This window comes from Enoplosus armatus, chromosome 14, assembly GCF_043641665.1.
Source record: "Enoplosus armatus isolate fEnoArm2 chromosome 14, fEnoArm2.hap1, whole genome shotgun sequence".
NCBI lineage: Eukaryota > Metazoa > Chordata > Actinopteri > Centrarchiformes > Enoplosidae > Enoplosus > Enoplosus armatus.
Window position 1 is genome coordinate 5,843,487 of NC_092193.1, and position 19,284 is coordinate 5,862,770.

Below are 19,284 nucleotides of genomic sequence, written 5' to 3' on the forward strand. Positions count from 1 at the left end.
TAGTTACAGCCTTAATGTCATCTTTTTAAATATTGCTGCAACGTATTTTGGGATGACTGAATCTCTTTACGTAAATGATGGTCCTGTGCAACCTTCCTAATCAAAAAGACTTTTTGACCCATACTTACCCAAAACCATACTTCCCTTCCATTATCTCTGTGACCCCAGAGTGATCACACAAGAGAGGACTGCATGGGAGGAAATGAGACGTAAGAGCAAAAGAGAGATAGAGGGGATATTTCTACTTAAACAAATCATATTAAAGTGAGCAGAGGACAAAGATATGAAAAAGGAGATTTGATTCAGGCTGTGGGGAATGTCTGCATTCAGTATGGAAATGTGAACGGGTTTGGTAATAAGAACACGCTCTTCCTGCTTCCAGGTTCACACGGCCGTCGGCAAGGTGGATCTTCCTGACCCATGGAGAATTACTTCCAGGCCGAGGCCTTCAACCTGGACAAGGTGCTGGACGAGTTTGAGCAAAACGAAGGTGAGCTACTGTATTAGAGACAGGGACAAACGAGTCATTGTGCTTGACAAAAGACGGATGGGACAAGGTGTAGCTGTGGTTAGGATGCCTTGACCTAACCTGTGAGTCATCAAGGTGTCAGACAATCAGCCACCACCCAATGAGTTTGAGTAACATTTACAGGTGGTGATTGAGGGTGTGCGGAGAGGGAATAGGACTAATTGGATTATCCATTTCCCTCAGGCTTGTGTAAAACTGTGTTATTGGTGCAAGACAAGAGGGTTGTCTTTTCTTTTTTCTTCTCCACACTAAATGCTCACAATAAGTAAAGAAATTGTGTTAGGGCCTTTTTGAAACAGTGTTTTCACTGAGTTTATATATGGTGATTGTAAAGTAAACACTGCATTACTGAGCTGTGTATCTGCAGACTCCCAGCGCTCCAGTACAAACAGTCTGCTTATTATAGAGGAAAAACTGCCCTTTTTCTGGATTTACGGAAGATGACCCCAGAAAAACGCCAGTCCTCCTCACACAGCATATTTCAATGTTACTGTGAGCTCAGTGTGTGTTTTGGCTGTGAGCGATTATCTGTGTGTCCTCTGCCAGAGATCCAGCTTGGCAGATTAACTCTGTATGAGTGAATGTGTGTGTGTGTGTGTATGTGCATGAACCTGGTACAGCACATACTAAAACAGCTTAGCATGAATTCCAGCGGAGGGAGGAGGAGAGCACTATACAGTAGCTGACATGGCTGTGTGAGAAAGTCGTTTTGAATACATATTATAAGAATTTCCGCCCGTATTACACAGCATTCATGTGTCAGCTTGACTGATGGCTCCCAGGGGTGACCAAGCCGTTTGGCCCACTTTCTCAGAATTTCCCAGTCCATCCATACACTAATTTCCCACTCCACGCCAACCTCATTTCTCGATTTGTCCCCTGGTTTGTTCCTGCCATTTTTAGCTCTTTCGATCACCTGGGAGTGTGCATCTTTGTATTAGTTCTCTGTGGCAGTTCATTTGAGGCTTCCTGTCTTGCTGTTGTAGGTTCATGATCTCTTTGTTGGTAGCCACTTCCTATTTTCTGTTGCAAGTTTTCAACGTGGCAAGAAACCTGCAAGCTATTCAGGCAATGAGGGTAAAAGGTGACTTGCTTGATGCAAGATATGGCTCAAATTATATGCAAAGTGCAGCAAAGCCACGATTGGATCAATTGATAACTTGTAACATAAAGATTAAGGTTTTATGACAAATTGAGATTCATATTAATCGTATGTTTTCATCTCTTCTTTCTCTGCCAGATGAGACAGACAATCCCATTCTCTCGGATGCCAAGTGGACCCAGATCCTGGCCCCGCCAGCTCACCTGCTCTCTCTGAACCCCGCCCTGGCCCACGCAGACCTCAGCCCCCGGGAGAGTCCGCTGCCTTTCAAGACCCTCCCTGACTCCTCCTCCAGCGCCTCCCCGGGGCCAGACCCTAAAAGACATCCTGGTCCTGAACCTCCATCCTGGGTAGAGGAGAGGCCGGCAGACGTACACAGCCCACCCCTCCCCCAGCCCAATATCGGCAAACTGGTGGGCACAGACGACCTCTCGCCGCCCCCTGTGACGGCCTGTAGTGCTGTGGAGAATGGCTGCCCCGCCAGCCCTGCAAGCCCACAAGTGGTTGGGCTCAGCAAAGAAATAAGTTCTCCTCCAGACAACCATCCTGGTGCTTCTGACCAGGAGGCTAAACCTCACCAGGAGGCGAGAGCCGCCTCAGCAGCAGGAGGAGGAGGAGGAGGAGGAGGAGGCCCCACTGTCGGTCACACTCACTTTACCTTTGAGGTTGGATTAGGACAGGAAGAAACCCTGTCTCCTAAAATTCATCCAAATGTTGAACCAACAACACAAAATGGGGAAGATGTCAAAGAGGAGGCCATTACAGCTGTTTTACAGGACAATGGTCAAGAAAATCAAACTGCAAACTTAAAGGAGGAGCAGGTAGAAAGTCTCCTGAATAGGGGGAGAGATGTTCAGGCTGGTTGTGATGTGGAGGAGAATGGTGTATCTCCTCCTGTCAGGGTCGGAGTGGAGGAGAAGGAGAGGAGATGTGGTCCAGAGGGACAGCTAGACCAACTCCTCAGAATAACAAGCCTTCCCAATGGTTTGGACCAGGAGAGCAGTAGCCATTCCAAGCTTAAGGACAGAGAAGAGAGGGGGGAGGAGGAGGAGGAGGAGGAGGAGGAAGGGTTTTCTCCCTCTCCTGTCCCCTCTAAAGAGGACTCTATCACAGAGGAGAAAGAAATGGAGGAGAGCAAGCAAGAGGGCAGTGATGGGGGAGCAGTGGGGTCATGTAGCATCCAACCAAAACTCAACAACAATCGGCTTCAGCCGGTCAGCGTTCCCTACGGAGGGGCACGACCAAAGCAGCCGGTCAGCCTCAAGCTCCAGATCCCACAGCCGCTGTCAGGCCAGGTCCAAAATCAGCTCGGCCCATCCGTCAGCAAGAACAAAAACCTAGAGAACCAGTGTCGGAGAGGCACACCCTCTGAATCTACGCTCGGTGGCACTGATCAGAGTGCAGTCGGGGTGAACGGAGATGGTGTTGTCCACTCTCCTCCCCTGATGCCCTCGGAGAGCCCAGACAATGACCTCCAGGCAGGCCAACAGGGTGCTCTGTGCAGGAAGCCTGCCAGCTCCCTGGGAGAGGTTGCCCCTGTGTGGGTGCCCGACTCCCAGGCTCCTGTCTGTATGAAATGTGATGTCAAGTTCACCTTCACCAAGAGGAGGCACCACTGCAGGGCCTGCGGCAAGGTCAGTGGAGCGCTCGAGCTGCTTTTAAATTAAAAACACTGTAACACACTTAAACACTTGTACCTGGCATTTCTGGGCATTGTCAAAGGGCATTCTGGGAATTGCCAAATGATGTTGGCCTTTCAAGGCAGGTTTAAGGAAAGCTACACACTTCAGCAGAACGTAATTCCTGGAATGCTTTCTTGTATTGTATCTATTGCATTTATTGTAATGGATAAATGTACAAATGTACATTAATGTTTGAAAGTCAAGCAGGTATCATTTTGCAGTAAATCGTCTTGGACAAAGTCAAATAAAATTTTTTAATAACACCTCTGTGGACAAAACAGGATAAATAAGTGCTTAACAAAAGACAAAGATCATGCATACAAGGAGAATAAAAACATGAAAAATGCATTGTAACTTTTAACATACATAACAGAGTAATATTCCAACAGCAACGTAAAAGAGCTTTGCTGGAGTAGGGAGATAAATTAAATGAAGTGCTTTGATAGATGAGTTCCTTTTTAGGCCTTTCTTTGCAGATAAACTCAGTGGGTGTGCAGGTAGCTCTCTAGCATTATGGCCACCCACACATGCAGCGAGGTGTCCGCACAGTGCTTTAAAGTGAAGATGTGGTCGCTGACACTGCACTGGAAAATCGCCGGACTGCTACTTAATTTCCCATGGTGGTAAACAAACACACTCTCTGCCACTTGAGCAGGGAGGAGCTGGCACTGCAGTAATACTGACACCAGCACTGGGGCCGCAAACAACAGACGCAGCGGGATCCTCAATGCATCTACCACCAGACTGTTAGACCCACAAACCAGTTTATGATGGTGCTGTGAGGCTCTGAAATTAAAAGGATCCTCACCCACTGTCTAATATTCTACTAAATACATGTTACTGGATAATGATGTGTAAGGAGGTGCTAATCCATTGAAAGCAAAGTGCCCTGTACACAGCTGCAGCTCATTGGAGTGCTGGCAAAGTAAAGGAAATCAATATCCATAAAATGGTACATTTGCTGCACACTTAATTACAAGTTATTTTCAATTCTACACCTTTAAAAATCTTCACAGTTATAGTAAAATCATTTGGAGAAATATTTTTTCATCCAGCTTTTTTCATCCTTTTGTAGGAATGTGCAAATATGTGAATGTGTACAAATAATCTCTTTCTTTGCGGCTGTCTGTTTTTAAGGTGTTCTGTGCGACGTGCTGCAGCCTGAAGTGCAGGCTCATGTACATGGACAGGAAGGAGGCTCGCGTCTGTGTCACCTGTCATTCTGCTCTGACGAGTGGTGAGCATCATTGCAAGTAGAAAGTTAGTTCTTTCCAACTTACATGTTGCATGTACATGTTTGTATGTATAAATGCAACTGTGTTGCAAAGATGCTGCTCCATTTAAAAAGACTTTAATCACTGAATATTTGATTAAGAGAAAGCAAAGATATGAAAAAAGTTTTAACAAATTAATAAAGTCTATAAATTCTAATAGTGTATGGGAATACTATTAATATTGGCCAATATCAGTTTTAAAAAAGCCATAGACCTTTGAATAGTATGCTCAGCAGCCACCCATCTTAAACATGTAATGCATGTTGGAGAGTTGCATGTAGGATTTGATGAATTGCTTGTATAATTTTCAGACTTTAGACACTTTTTTTCTAACTTTTACTAATAATGTTTTCCGCCTCTGTCAGCTCAATCGTTGGAGACTACGGCCACCGCAAGCAACCACAGTCCAAACCCCAACAACCCAGCGGAGTACTGCTCCACCATCCCTCCTCTGCAGCAGGCCCAGGCCTCTGGGGTGCTCAGCTCCCCTCCTCCTACCGTCATGGTGCCCGTGGGAGTCCTGAAACAGCCTGGCAACGAGGGTACAACCTTTACCAAGAATGAAAATGCCCTTAGCTCTTTTCCCTTTTACCATGACATTCTGTCCTCGCTGCTTTTAAAGTACTTGTTTTTTTTGCTGGTAGGGGTTAGTTTTCATTTACGTAACCTTGTTGTGTTTCAATGTGTCTGTATGTTCAACCAAGACATTGAGGTAAAATGTAATTTTGTGTGGTCATCTCACCTTTAGGGTCCCTGTCACGGGAGCAGAGGAGGGTGTGGTTTGCTGATGGGGTGCTGCCTAATGGAGACACAGCAGAGTCCCCCAAACCTCCGACCTCCAGCCCAGCCCCCTCCCAGTCACTGGCCATCTCCACGTATTCAAACAAATCCTCCACTTCTGAATCCTCAGAGGTAGGCTCGGCATGAACAACATCCCACAGCTAATGCTATTAGGTCAACTTGTATGGTCATATTAGCTACTTTGCAGTTAGCTGAAGGAAGCCACAAAGAACTCTTTCTGTGGGACTCTTGGTGGTTTACTGGCCGGACTGCAACAAACAGGCAGTAAACAGAGTTCAAAGGAAACATTGCTTGGTTGCTTAATCAGAGTGAGAAATCCCAGTAGACTGAAATGCTTAAAGTTAAAGTTTGCCTCACAACAAATATCAGAACAGCAAGTAGAATCTGGTTGTTTCTGTGGTCGTGCTGTACACTCATTGGACTTGAATGCCACGCGTCATGATGATTCATGGCCTGTTGAACAGGATGATTGTTGAAGCTTCTAAATGGCTTCATCTCAGGTGGCCTGATGATGCTATACAGACAGAACTTCAGTATAAAATCAGACTTTCACATGACACAATGAAAGTCATACTGGCATGAACTCAGTAATGCATGGATTTGAATTTACTGCCAAAGGTTTCACTCACAGCAAGTTCACCAGTAGAAGTGACAGAGTGGTGAACCATTGATATACAGGGGCTCCTACTGGGCTTTTCTAACTGTTGTCATGGTTTAGCACCTTTTATAATGTATGAAATAAAAGTGGCTGAAAGGTAAGAGTGAGCAAGAACAGTTCAGACCTGTAGGACATGTCAAAATCAATTTACTGGTCACAGTGAGTACTACTCAGCCTGTGAAAACAATTGTATGATGTCTTCTGTGGCTCTGGAGGAACTTTATCAAATCACTTATTCATCTCATTTTGGACTCTGAGATGACACGTTTCTAACAGAAAGCTTGAGTTACAAACTGGTTGCGAGGAGTTTGAACGTTTCTCACGAGGCTGGGAGGGTCTATCAAAAGATTCTATCAATTAGTATCCAGTGTTTGAGTGAGTTTCTTGACAGTTGTTTTTCAAAAGTGTCCCAACTTTAAAAAATGTCAACTTAGTTGTTTTTGGCCACTAGGGGGCAGCACAACAGATGTAAGAACAACATTGGCAAATTATCACCTTTTTAAAGTTGTATTGAACATGTTAGCAATGATTGCCTATTTACATCAGCGTTCACTTAGAGTATATAATATTTACACTCTCTGTTTGGTCTCCACAAACTCCTGAGAAAAATATCTGGCCTCTTTAGCAGGTAAAAATAATGGAGCATTTAGCAGCTAGTCACTAACTCACTAGCTGCCTGCTGCTGCTGGAGACAGGGTTGATGAGAGTGAAACAAAACAATAAAGCTCACAGTGAGCTAAAAGATGCTATAAAGCTCCGTAGAGGGGAACTGCAGGGTGATAATTCTCTGTGGACCCCATTCACAGTACGCATAGTGATTTTTTTTTTCCCATTGTTAATACACAGTGCAGCTTTAAGGAATGCAGTACTAAAGTACAACACCACCACTTTCCAACATTGATGATAATCCACATAAATAAATGTGTGTCATTGGTTTCTTAGCCAAAAGAAACTGAGAAGCTTGTCAGTAATTATTCTGTGTTTCCCCTGTTTTATTTATATGCACATTACTTTGAAGAACACTGTTCAGATACCACCTATTCCATATGAGCTAAAGCACCCAGATGTACCTAATATAATCACAGCCACGAGAACTCTTTTTGGATACTGCCACTCTATTGTTACATCTCAATGTGTGTTATAAACTACATCTAACCCTACACCCCTACCCCTCCTCCCCACCTCTAGGCAGCCCATACCGCTGTTGCCCCGGTGGGCAGCCCCGTGGGCAGCTCCCTCAGCCTGATCCCAGAGGACGGGCTGCCTCCCATCCTCATCTCCACCGGAGTCAAAGGAGGTACGGGAGGCCACATCACAGGTGCTTGCCCTCATCCTCACCATTCTGCTGCCTCCTCATTGCTCAGACAGCTGCTGTGTTTGTGCTTCTTAAGTGTGTTTTCTCATGTGCTTTGTTATCACGGCTCATGTTTCGACCACTCATTGCCAACAGGGGGGAGGAGAGGATTTGTTCATGCGAGTGCAGTGATGAAGTAAAGTGTTTTAAATAATTGGGAGGGTCTCTAGCTGTTAACTTGGTCTGATCATCATTTCCTTGTGACTCCTTTATCATCCTCACCTGCCCCCCTGATTCTCACTCCGACATCTCCACCTCTCTCTCATCCTCGGGTTCTCTCCTGTTTGTTTATCTAACTTTACCTTGACTCCGCCCCCCTCTCCTTCTTTTGCTCCACCCCAACCCACCTGCTGCAGACTATGCAGTGGAGGAGAGGCCGTCGGAGATCGTTCTCATGCAGCAGCTGGAGGAGGGAGGCCCAGACCCCCTGGTCTTCGTGCTCAATGCTAACCTGCTCGCCATGGTCAAGCTTGTCAACTGTGAGTTACCCAGCCAGTGTCTTTCTACTGTTCAAAGCAGAGATTTGGGGCATTCATGAGATGGAATTTAAAGAATGCAGGTCAAAACATTATTCGCATAAAGAACTTCTGGTGGAGCAAAAATCAGTGTGTGGACCTACTTGTAAATTATTGATTTCATGATGATATAAGGAAAAGGGAAAATATATATTTTACGATATGAATGTTTGATTGTGTCTTATTAAGCCTTTGTCTTGTGAGGAGCCATGCTCAAACATACCAAAAAATCTGATTTTTGTTATGCATGTGGATGTTTTTTATAACCCTTTTCAGGCATGGTATACTTCACCTATCTGTTAAATTAATGCCTTTTTGTTATTCAGACAAAGGAGTCATGTAAATGAATGTTATGGCTTTATTGAGACATGACAGGTCTTTTTACGGAAAGAGCCGCACTGTTCGCACAATATTTGGCATCTAGTGCCGCTGCTGAGTGCAGTGATGAGTTGAAACCTATAAAGATATGAGGGAAGAAGTGTGTTTTCTGTTCTCCTGTGTCAGCGATGGATTTTAAAACTCATTTTGCTGTTGAAACCTTAATTTACTTAAAGACCAGTGCGAGGGATGCTCGGTTCACTTCTTACAGTGACTCTACTAATACATTTTTGGATTAATTAAATCATTTATTTGAGAATTCTGCTGCCTATTGTATAATCTGCAACAGCCCACAAGGATACATTACGTTACGATAGACGTTAAGTTGGGACGTTAATTCCTATTAGCTCACAGGCTGCAAGTGTTTTGCTGGATGGATTCATCCATGCAGTTGGCCGGGATGAACATGTAAAATATAAGGAGGGAGACAGCTTGTCTGATTATTACTGTGGTTGAGCAGGGTAGGTTTTGTTTTTACCTCTTTTTCTTTGGCATCGCAAGGAATAAAAAAATCACTTTTAAAGACTGATCTGACATGAGAAGAATTTTCTCGACTTAATATCGGTTCATTCACAGTGTTTTGTGGTTTATTGAAGTAGGTTAATGCTCTTTGTGCAAAGAAGATTATACTTGAGTAGTAAATTTATAGAGTTATCTTAGAAAGTGGGAGCAAGACGCGACAGTTTCTCTCTGAGCATAATTAATCTTGTTGTGGTGGCGCCTTTATGTCAATCTGACGGCATTCAATTCAGACTTGTGTTATGTTGGAAGTTTTACAAAAATGTTGAACTAGTACGTTTGCCGTCGACCTGAGACAAACTTGCCATCACATTTACAATGAGCTTGTTTGAAAGGAGCTTATGAAATGTTTATGCCTGTGATGTTACTTGGTAACTATCTCCTGCGTGTCTGATATGACTTTCAACCCACAGATGTAAACAGGAAGTGTTGGTACGTGACAACTAAGGGCATGCACGCCGTCGGCCAGGCAGAGGTGGTCATTCTGCTGCAGTGTCTACCTGACGAGAAGACCATCCCTAAAGACATCTTCACCCACTTTGTGCAGCTCTACCAGGAGGCCCTCAGTGGTGAGAACACAACCAACAGCTCCTCCAGGAGGCACACTGTGAAATTAGTCCACCTCCACCGTGGGTCCCTCTTGGGGGAGATAGCAGCTCATTAGTAGTCCTGTCTTGAGGTCCACAGGTGAGTCCACCTGTCTCATTCAGGTGCTGCACTGTTAAAAATGAGCCAACCCTAAAGTAATGTAGTGTAATGAAGGGGGAAAATGTTCCAGCTCTACTTTTTGTTCCGTAGAGACGACAGGTGCTCCTAGTCGTCCTCTATTTGGAAACCAGGTTACTGTCCACCGCTGCCGAACTGTGTCTCAGCCTTTTTCATGAAAAATGGTCCACACGTTAGCGTCCTGCTGTCACGTCGCCTCCCTCCAGGCGTGACACTTCACCACCGCTTGTCTTGCGTTTTTAACTCCGTATGCCGCAAAGCAAAATCAGCTAATATTGGGTGACTTTGACGGCTTGCTCCCCTCTGGCTGTTTCCTTTTTCATATTCACACTGGAGCAGTTTCAGGCGGGTGGAAAGGGGCCATATTGTGTGTGTCGTTCCTGATTAACTCGCCGTCAGTCAGGTCTCGTGAAGAAGTGCTGGCTTTAGCAAGTCCCAGCCACTGAGCTTTGTCGTGCCATTAGAGTTATTGTGTTATGTGGCATCTAAAGCCAGCGATCCCTCCTGCAGATAATTAGTAACATGAACCCTTTGTGGGTAATATGAGGCTGTAGGGCGAGCAGGTGACGTGCGTTTTTATTCATGGTTATAGATCCTAAAACCAACTAAGCAAGGCTCCTTATCCACACATTTATCCCAGGAATAAAGCCTCCGCCTTTCAAATCTACCCCCCTTTTCAGAGGATGAGAATTCTGGTTTCTCTCTTCTTTTTTTTCCCCTCCTTCTCATTTTCATCCTTGGCCATCACATGATTTTTATCTTCATTTTATCTCCTTCATGTCATTTCCTGCTTTTTATACTTTTCCCCCTCAAACTCCTATTATATTACTCCTCTTTTCTCCCCACCTTCTCCCCCACTACCCTGCTGTGTCTTCCCCTCTCCTATTTCACCAACCCCTCCTCCTCCTCCTCCCCACGTCTCCTATATCACTAACCTCTCTTTTCTTCTTTCCTCCCCCTCTTCCTCATCTCCTAAAGGCAACGTGCTGAGCCACCTGAGTCACTCATTCTTCACGCAGAGCTTCCTGGGCAGTAAGGAGCATGGCGGCTTCCTCTACATCAGCCCCTCCTTCCAGTCGCTGCAGGACCTACTGCTGCCCAACCCGCCCTACCTCTTCGGCATCCTGATACAGAAGTGGGAAACGCCCTGGGCCAAGGTCTTCCCCATCCGCCTCATGCTGCGGCTGGGCGCAGAGTACAGATGTGAGTCAGGACTACTGGGGTTCACAATATACAGTAATGTTATTTTAAAGTTTAACTTCACATTTAGTTTTATTATCCATAAAGAAAATGAATTTGGCCTGAAGTGCAAAAAAATCTATTTACACAAAGACACAATAACATAATTGGTTAAGTTAATTCTTAACCTTGAAACAGCAGCAAGACAATCTCACCTCATGGTCCATTTGGTAGCAGTTCTGCAGCTTTCAATCATATCTTTTTTTTCCAGTTGTCATGGAAATGTAGATGTTCAAGTTTCTATTTTCTTATGAGCACTTTTTCAGATGTATTTAGCGCAGACCAGTGAATTCATCAGTGTTATTCATTATTTTCTGCATGTTGTTCTGCAGGATTGTTTGGTTGTCTCCTGATCGAGCTCCAAGTTCCACCTCCTCTCTGTGTGGGGCGGGGAAACATGATGGTCTGCTTTTATTAAATGAACAAATTGTTTTGTAGAAAACCGTTAAATATTAGAAAAAGTAAAGTTAAAATCAGAAACTGATCAACAATGCTACAAATCTGACCATTTGATACCAGCTTTCTGTACTTGTCAGTCGTCGATATTCAGACACACTTTGGTCGGTACCAAGACAGCACCGTCATATTAGTCTACCATTCAACAATATCTCCCAGCACGCTGTCCCACAAAAGGGGGTAATAAATAAATATTGATCTACAGTCACAAACTAAAAAGGCTGCGAGAGCGATGTTGCAGTTTGTAGTCTGGCAGTGTAATATTGCACAAACCACAAAGATAAAACCGGCTAGACTAAACTTGTGCATCAGTGTTTCTATTGGCTGACTGTGCACAAACACAACACTTTGACCTGCAAGTTTGTCAGAGCCGGCTGGAGACCAAAACAGGAAATGCATGCTTGAATTGTGAGCTTCAACTGAAGTGAATTGGAGACAGAGAAAATATTTGTATGACTGGTATAATGTGGCCAGCAAGATGGAGCCTCAGATTTGAGCCTAATTAGCTAATTGTTTCAGATTTACGGTACAGATTTATAGTATTTCAATTAACAAAGATTACATGATTCTGTCAAATGACACAAAGTTAAATTCAAAAAGAGCTTGAGTGTCCTCTAATGGTTTGATGGTTTCTTATTGTAAAATATTAAGATCCACATTGATCTAGAGAGCTTAGCATGTCAGCTGTCAGAAGAAGCCTGTAGACCTCATACCAGCCTGCTCTCATACGTTTCTCACAACTTCCCACGTGAACCAGGAAGTCTTGTGAGGGGGTTTTATCAGAGAGAGCCTCCTCTCCACCAAATCCCCTTCTCTCACAGCCAGACCTGCCAGCACCGAGCGCCGCCTGGCTCTGCTAAGCCTCTTGCCTGCTTCCAGCGAGCACGGATAGAATACATTAACAAAGCCACATACAGTTGAAGCTCTTAAACACAAAATGTTAGCATCACCATGGAATTAATCCTCCACACAAACGGTGTAGTTCTCCACGCTATCACGTCTCACCTTAAGCAGTGACCAGCAGAAGGTCGGGTAGCTCGTCAGCGTACGGATCCTCACTGAACTCCAGATTGAGGCTGAGATTGTTTTTTTTTTTATTACTAATGAGAGTTTGTGGCAAGATCTTATTTCCAGCTGTTTGCTGAGATAAGGCTAAAAATAGTCATCTAAGGAGCTTTGGTTGCTGGAGAAAAAAGCAGCCTTATTTTTCACTTGTGGATTAGGAGCGTTCCTCCTAACTGCAGGCTCAGGATGTGTGTGTGTGTGTGTGTGTGGTGTGTGTGGTGTGTGTGTGTGTGTGTGGTGTGTGTGTGTGGGGTCGCGCGTTCATTTGCATTTATGAGTGAAGAGGATTGAAAACACAGGAAACGCAAGTTGTGCAGTTAATAAAAACATGAGAAAAACCTGGAAACACTTTACGGACAAATTAAAAAAGACCCAGAACCAAGACTGATGAAAGTGATAGTCATTGTAACAACAACAAAGACCGTAAAAGTAAATCTAAACAACCTTCTTCTGTAACCACATTTCTGTAACGTTTTATAGCCAAGGCTGAACCCAAAATATGGCATTATTTTCCTGAGGTACTCGACACATTTCCATGACAACTGAGTGAGTCACTTGAGTCACTTAAGAAACCTTGACATTAAAAACCAAAGGGAACAAATAACAACACATATTGTGGATTTATCAATAACTAAAGGTTTTGTTCTGCAGTTTATCCGTGTCCGCTGTTCAGTGTCCGCTTCAGAAAACCCCTCTTTGGAGAGACCGGTCACACTATCATGAATCTGCTTGCAGTAAGTGCTTTGTGTTTCTCTTCCTGTGCTCGTGTTATTATTTATTTTCAAGGTTGAAAGCTCTGCTATATATTGTTGAAAAATAACATTTGCCTCAAATACATTTTCCAGAATGTAGTAGTGCATTCTGTGTGTAGTGGACAATTTTGTTGAACGAGAAAGTCACTTATGTTACCAAGTGTCCTAAAAAAAAACTTCCTATCCTCATCTTTGTTTTCCGTCCCTGTTGTAGGACTTCCGTAACTACCAGTACACTCTGCCGGTGGTGAAAGGTTTGGTTGTGGACATGGAGGTGAGGAAGACGAGCATTAAGATCCCCAGTAATCGTTACAATGAGGTGAGTGTCCTGCACCATCAGTGTCCTGTAGTTCAATTCATTTTTTGAGTAAAAAAAAAGTGATAACATTGATTTTCCTTTTAGTTGTGGTTCGCATCTTGTTCACATTGACTTTTCACAAATAAACCAAGTTTTCTTATTAGCTATATTGACCTTCATGGGGAAATCACGCAGCACTTTAATGCTACAGTTTTCTGGTGTCGCGAATAAGTGATGATGAGCATTATTTGTTGGATTTATTTATATCTTTTTGCATCAATGTACAAAGTACAGATTAATAGTAAAAAACATTCCCAGAGCCCAACTAACATTAGTTCAACCAACAGTCAAAATTCCAAAGAGGCTTCTTTCACTGTAATATTAGAGGGGGATAGTTACTGTGTGGTCGCTACGTTTCAATGAGAAACTACTGAAATAAATGGACACAAGCATGAAACACATGTATGCACAATGCTCACATGTGGTTAGCTAATGATCTTGCATGTATTTGCTGCTTATACCGATAGCTTCCTTGACAGTTTACGTTCAAAAGAATCATATTTTTCTAACAAAATGAAACCCTCCACCAGACTAATGATAGTGGAGGAGGAGGCTCCTATTAAGCTGCCTGAACATCAACACACACACACACACACACACACACACACACACACATGTTCATTCTGTGTAGGTGATGTGTGACAAACTCCCCAGGGTCCCTGCAGCTGAACATTAGGCGTGGGCCGCCGGCTTGTTATAACGCTGCTGCCTCGAGGGTGTGAATGAATGTCCAACCAGAAGAAGTGATACGCACGAAGCACCATTTGGCCGAGAAAGAAAGCCGCCGCGGAGAGAGTGGTGCTGGTTGTAGCGTTTGGCTGCTGATGCAGTAACAGATGGGAACCCAGTAATGTGAAGTGGGGACCGTTTCTCAACAGCTTGCAGGCGAGCCTTTAGCGCAGCAAGTGGTTAAAGCCCTCCAGATTTTCATTTTATTTCTGATTTGTAAAGGATGGCTTCAAAGAGACGCAGAGGCAGAGGATTTAGTGGAATTAATACGTGGGACCTTTCAACTATTGATATCCACCCATGTCAATGTCTTCTCTTCACAATCTGTCATCTCAGCGCCATCCCATTTTTAACTTGAGGACTTTACCCACAAGCCCATTGCAATTAGGCTTAACCAGGCAGTCTCTGTTAAACCCATTTTCCTCAGCACACACCCCAAAGGGCAGCTTAATTAGACATGGATATTATTTGTCCTTGCAGCTGATGAAGGCCATGAACAAGTCCAACGAACACGTGCTGGCCATGGGGGCGTGTTTCAACGACCGGGCCGACTCCCACCTGGTGTGTGTCCAAAACGATGACGGGAACTACCAGACGCAGGCCATCAGCATCCATCACCAGCCTCGCAAAGGTGCTGACACAGAAACAGATTCATCACACTGAAGACTTCCTTTATCTTCATCTCTGTCCAGCTTGTTGTCTGGAGAGCTCTGTTTACCTGGAAATCCTCCTCCTGACTGTCTGTTATTATGTCTCTTGTGCTGTGTGTTTGCCTGAAAATAATTTGTCCTCGGTTGTTGGTTGAATCATGAAATTGAACTTCCTTTTGTCTCTTTGTGTTTTCTACAGTTACTGGTGCCTGCTTCTTTGTGTTCAGTGGTGCTTTGAAAGCCTCGTCGGGCTTCTTAGCCAAGACCAGCATTGTGGAAGGTGAGAACTGTGACAACGAACTACATGTTGGCTGTAAAAATACTGAAATATCAGTTGAGTTTATTTGTATGAAGCTTCCTCACAAAGGTCTCGATACACACAAAGAACGCCATGTTGGCACAGATTCGTGATCAGTGCTGCAGCTAGGGGGTTGGAGTTGTTGGAGAACTATGACGATATAAACTTAATAAGTGAACAAGATTTTGCTGTAACATTTGTTTCATGGTAGCTATAGTAGCATGGTAGCTAGCTCACATCTGTGGGTGTATTAGGCTGTTGTGGAAACCAACGAGAAAGACTTACGTGATCAATGTGCTGAGGTAATTTGATTTGCCAGGTATTTAATAAACTGGAATACCCAAAATAGATTTTCTGGAAAACTTATATCACTATTTACCCATATTTACCACTGCCAGCTGCAACTGACGATTATTTAATTATCAGTCATTCTGCTGATTGTTTTTTCAATTTGTTTAGTCCATAAAAAGTGTGGAAAAAAAGTTAAAAATGTCCATCACAAGCACAAGTTAATGGTTCAAAAACTCAGAGAAAAGCAGCAAAATCCTCATATTTGAAAAGCTGAAACCTGTGAATGTGCTTGATGAATGCCTGACAGGGGTGCTCCAGTGATTTAGTGTTGTACTTCCATAAAGTTTCTCAAAAGAGAAAATGGTTAAAATATGTGCAGCAGAGGCTGAGATGCCCTGACATTTGGTTCCTAGTGTGGTTCAAGCTCCAGAAATGCTGAATGCTACACTTCATTAAGTCCACAAAGAACATTTTTTCATTTGCCTGTTAAATGCTGACGTCTTTCCAGCTTCACACCTCCAGTTTTTAACAGGCAAGTGTCTCCAAGTACATAAAAGATTAATTGTTGAGTCATTTTCTGTCACTCGACTTCATTTGCTTCAGCACTAATCATTATATTTATGGATCTTTTTTTCCCACCCGTAGACGGTGTGATGATCCAGATCACAGCTGAGACTATGGACTCTCTACGGCAAGCCCTGAGGGACATGAAGGACTTCACCATCACGTGTGGAAAAGCCGACCAGGAGGAGAACCAGGAGCTCGTCCACATCCAGTGGACGGAGGACGACCACAACTTCAACAAGGGGTGAGACAGGAAGAGAAGAGGCCTCGTGAACAGACGAGGAGGAGGAGGAGGAGGAGGAGGAGGAGGAGGAGGAGGAGGAGGAGGAGGAGGAGGAGGAGGAGGAGGAGGAGGAGGAGGAGGAGGAGGAGGAGGAGGAGGAGGAGGAGGAGGAGGAGGAGGAGGAGGAGGAGGAGGAGGAGGAGGAGGAGGAGGAGGAGGAGGAGGAGGAGGAGGAGGAGGAGATGCATTTATGTCACGGACAATTGAACTGATAGCTTCCCAACCGCTGCATTTACTACTTTGCTATAAAAAGTCATTATGCATGCTCGGCTCGGGGGAAGCCCTCTGGAGGAAAATCTTAGCAGGGTGGAGTGATGCAGTTTGACATGGATTTGAGATGCAGACCAACGCAATCAATTTTACAGCCGTTTTGATAAAATCTGCAAATTTAAATGTGTCTTTTCACGATGAAATAAATATTGAGGCCTTTCACCGGATACTGTATCACTTCATTAGCACAGTCGCTGATTTAACTCTTCTCTTATCACCAGAGAAGTGAACATATTAACTGCCTGCATTATATTATATATTATTATTATATTATTATCCACTAGAGCGGGGCATTGTCTTTAGCTCTCCAAAACATTAAAAGCAGCACAAGAACATGCAGCATATAGAACAAATGCGATAACAAAACACCACTGAACACAGTGAAAAGTATGAAACAGTACACCAGTAAAAGATACAAATAAAATACAAATTTTTTGGAATCTGGGTGCAAAAGGCACCCTAATCTATTATGCTTTTAGCATATTTACTTCTTGGCAATTCTCCATTTTAAATGTTTTGGGGGGGTTTTTTATAACTAACTGAAACAACAACCTTTTGGCTATTTTTACATTTACATGTTGATCAGCGTGTGCTCTCCTGTAGAAAATACAAAATTAAGAAATAATTTAAGCTGGCAACCTCAGCCACCGTCTTTGGCCATTGATCTCCAGCCGAGCAGCTGGCAGGTCGGTGCTTTGCTCAGGGGCACATCGAAAGTAGCTGCTGAGGGAAATCTGTTTATGTGCGTCTCCCACCCAGATTTTAAAACCAGCCTGGAGTCCTAATCAGTCTCCACCTCCTCTTTTTACTTTGGTTTTACATTTACTTGTATGCTCAGTTTCTAAATGCACTGTTGAATTAGTTGTTTTGTGTTTTGTATGTTTGGTTATTCAGCGTCATCAGTCCGATCGACGGGAAGTCTATGGAGTCCATCACCAGCGTCAAGATCTTCCACGGCTCGGAGTTCAAAGCCAACGGCAAAGTCATCCGCTGGACGGAGGTACAATACACCTGGATCTAAGCCAGATATGTAGTTCATGTGGCTGCTGTTTGTTGTTTGTATTGTTGAAGCTGTGTGTGTTTGTGTTAAAAGACCATCCCTAAAAACATGATTGTGTGTTTCTGTGCTTCCCCTCAGGTGTTTTTCCTCCAGAGTGAAGATCAACCCAACGGTCTGAGCGACCCGGCCGACCACAGCCGGCTGACGGAGAACGTGGCGAGAGCTTTCTGCATGGCGCTCTGTCCGCACCTGAAGCTGCTGAAGGAGGACGGCATGGCCAAACTGGGGCTGAGGGTCACTCTGGACTCGGACCAGGTGGGGGGGAAAGGAACAATATGCAAGAGCAGAAATTTATGGGGGGAGGGTGTTTCTGTGTTAGTGCTGAAAGTCAGCAGGACTGAATCATGCTGACAGTAGTGAGGATCCAGTCTAACACCTGTCTTCATCGTTGCAGGTGGGTTACCTGGCAGGAAGTAACGGCCAGCCTCTCCTGCCTCAGTACCTGAGCGACCTGGACAGCGCTTTGATCCCTGTCATCCACGGCGGGGCGTGTCAGCTGAGCGAGGGCCCCGTGGTCATGGAGCTGGTCTTCTACATCCTGGAGATCATCTCCTAGGACTCTTTGGAGCTTCACCTCCAAAACACCTTTTGTTTTTTTTGTTTTTTAAACCTTCTAACGTCATCTCACAGCCTGGTCCTCCATCTTCTCCCTTCAACCGTTTGCACTTCAAAAGAGCCCGAAAACTGTGCCGTGCCAGGCGGGGTAGCATTCCTCAAGTCAAACCTATGCATCCAACCACCGTCTGTTCTGCTCCAGAGGCCGCCTGGGGCCTGAGGAAGCTCCGAGCAGGATCATCTGTCACGTGTCCCGAGTAGTGAACCTCGCTCCGATCTCTGGTCTTCTTTTCCTGCTCGCAGCACCTCACATGAGCACCAGAGATCACACCGTCCGACCCCAGTGAGGTGTCCCTATAAAGAGTATCAACCCCCCTTAAAGTTTGCATGTTTTTTATTGATTTACAACATTGAAAAGTAGATTTGAAGTCGCTTTTTTTGACACGGATCAACAGAAAAGACCCTCTCTACTGATCTCCACAGTGATATAAATTAATTATAAATATAAGATACAAAATACATGTTTGCATAAGTGTTTACCCTCTTTAATGGGACACACCTAAAGCATCACTGTTTTTTAGAGACCCCTTGAAAATAAGCAGCAGTGACTTAAGTTAGAAGAGTCCTGCCACAGCTTCTCCGCTCTGCTACAGGTCTGCACTGCGTTGACATTTTATGCTACTGAAAGTTTTTCGTATTTTTTCACTCTGAATGTCCCCAGTAAATTGTCCTCGTAATAGTTTAATCATTTTTTTCTGACTCGGGAATGAAGGCAGAAGTTAGTTTGAGACATTTATGGCAGATTAGCAGTGGTGGAAGTCCTCAGGTCTCCTCAGAAGTCCTCAGGAGAAGCAACACATAATGTAAAAGTCATTCATTCAAAATTTGACTGAAATTAAAGTACAAAAGTATCAGCATCAAAATATACTTAAAGTACAAGTAAAAATAAAAGTACTCATTATGCAGAATAATGTATATTATATTATTCTGGATGAATTAATGTGTATGTCACTTTAATGTTGCAGCCAGTAACAGTGGGGCTTATTTTTTACTGTTTATACCGCTGGGGAATAAATTATTATTTTGTATTATTAATCTGAATCTACAAAGTAACTTAAGTTATCAAATAAGTGCAGTGGAGAGATGATGAAGACGTAGCCTCTCAGACTGAAAGCT

General features: G+C 44.0%; 1 protein-coding gene across 1 annotated transcript; it reads left to right on the forward strand.

The window, feature by feature from the left end:
* The first annotated feature begins 389 nt into the window (after positions 1-389).
* zfyve9a (zinc finger, FYVE domain containing 9a) lies at positions 390-18,474 on the forward strand. Its single transcript, XM_070919017.1, has 17 exons — positions 390-490; positions 1,770-3,265; positions 4,451-4,550; positions 4,953-5,129; positions 5,336-5,499; positions 7,235-7,364; positions 7,757-7,879; positions 9,226-9,381; positions 10,517-10,741; positions 12,950-13,032; positions 13,265-13,369; positions 14,618-14,768; positions 14,987-15,067; positions 16,022-16,184; positions 17,388-17,493; positions 17,632-17,808; positions 17,948-18,474. The coding sequence occupies exons 1-17, from the start codon at positions 421-423 to the stop codon at positions 18,107-18,109; spliced, it is 3,669 nt and encodes a 1,222-aa protein (XP_070775118.1). The 5' UTR covers positions 390-420; the 3' UTR covers positions 18,110-18,474.
* Positions 18,475-19,284: the final 810 nt, after the last annotated feature.

Excerpts from the sequence above, each read along its gene's own strand:
- zfyve9a (XM_070919017.1), top strand. The coding sequence starts at position 421 with ATGGAGAATTACTTCCAGGCCGAGGCCTTCAACCTGGACAAGGTGCTG. Across the intron at positions 15,068-16,021 it reads CAAGACCAGCATTGTGGAAG|ACGGTGTGATGATCCAGATC; the intron begins GTGAGAACTGTG and ends TCCCACCCGTAG. Across the intron at positions 16,185-17,387 it reads GACCACAACTTCAACAAGGG|CGTCATCAGTCCGATCGACG; the intron begins GTGAGACAGGAA and ends TTGGTTATTCAG.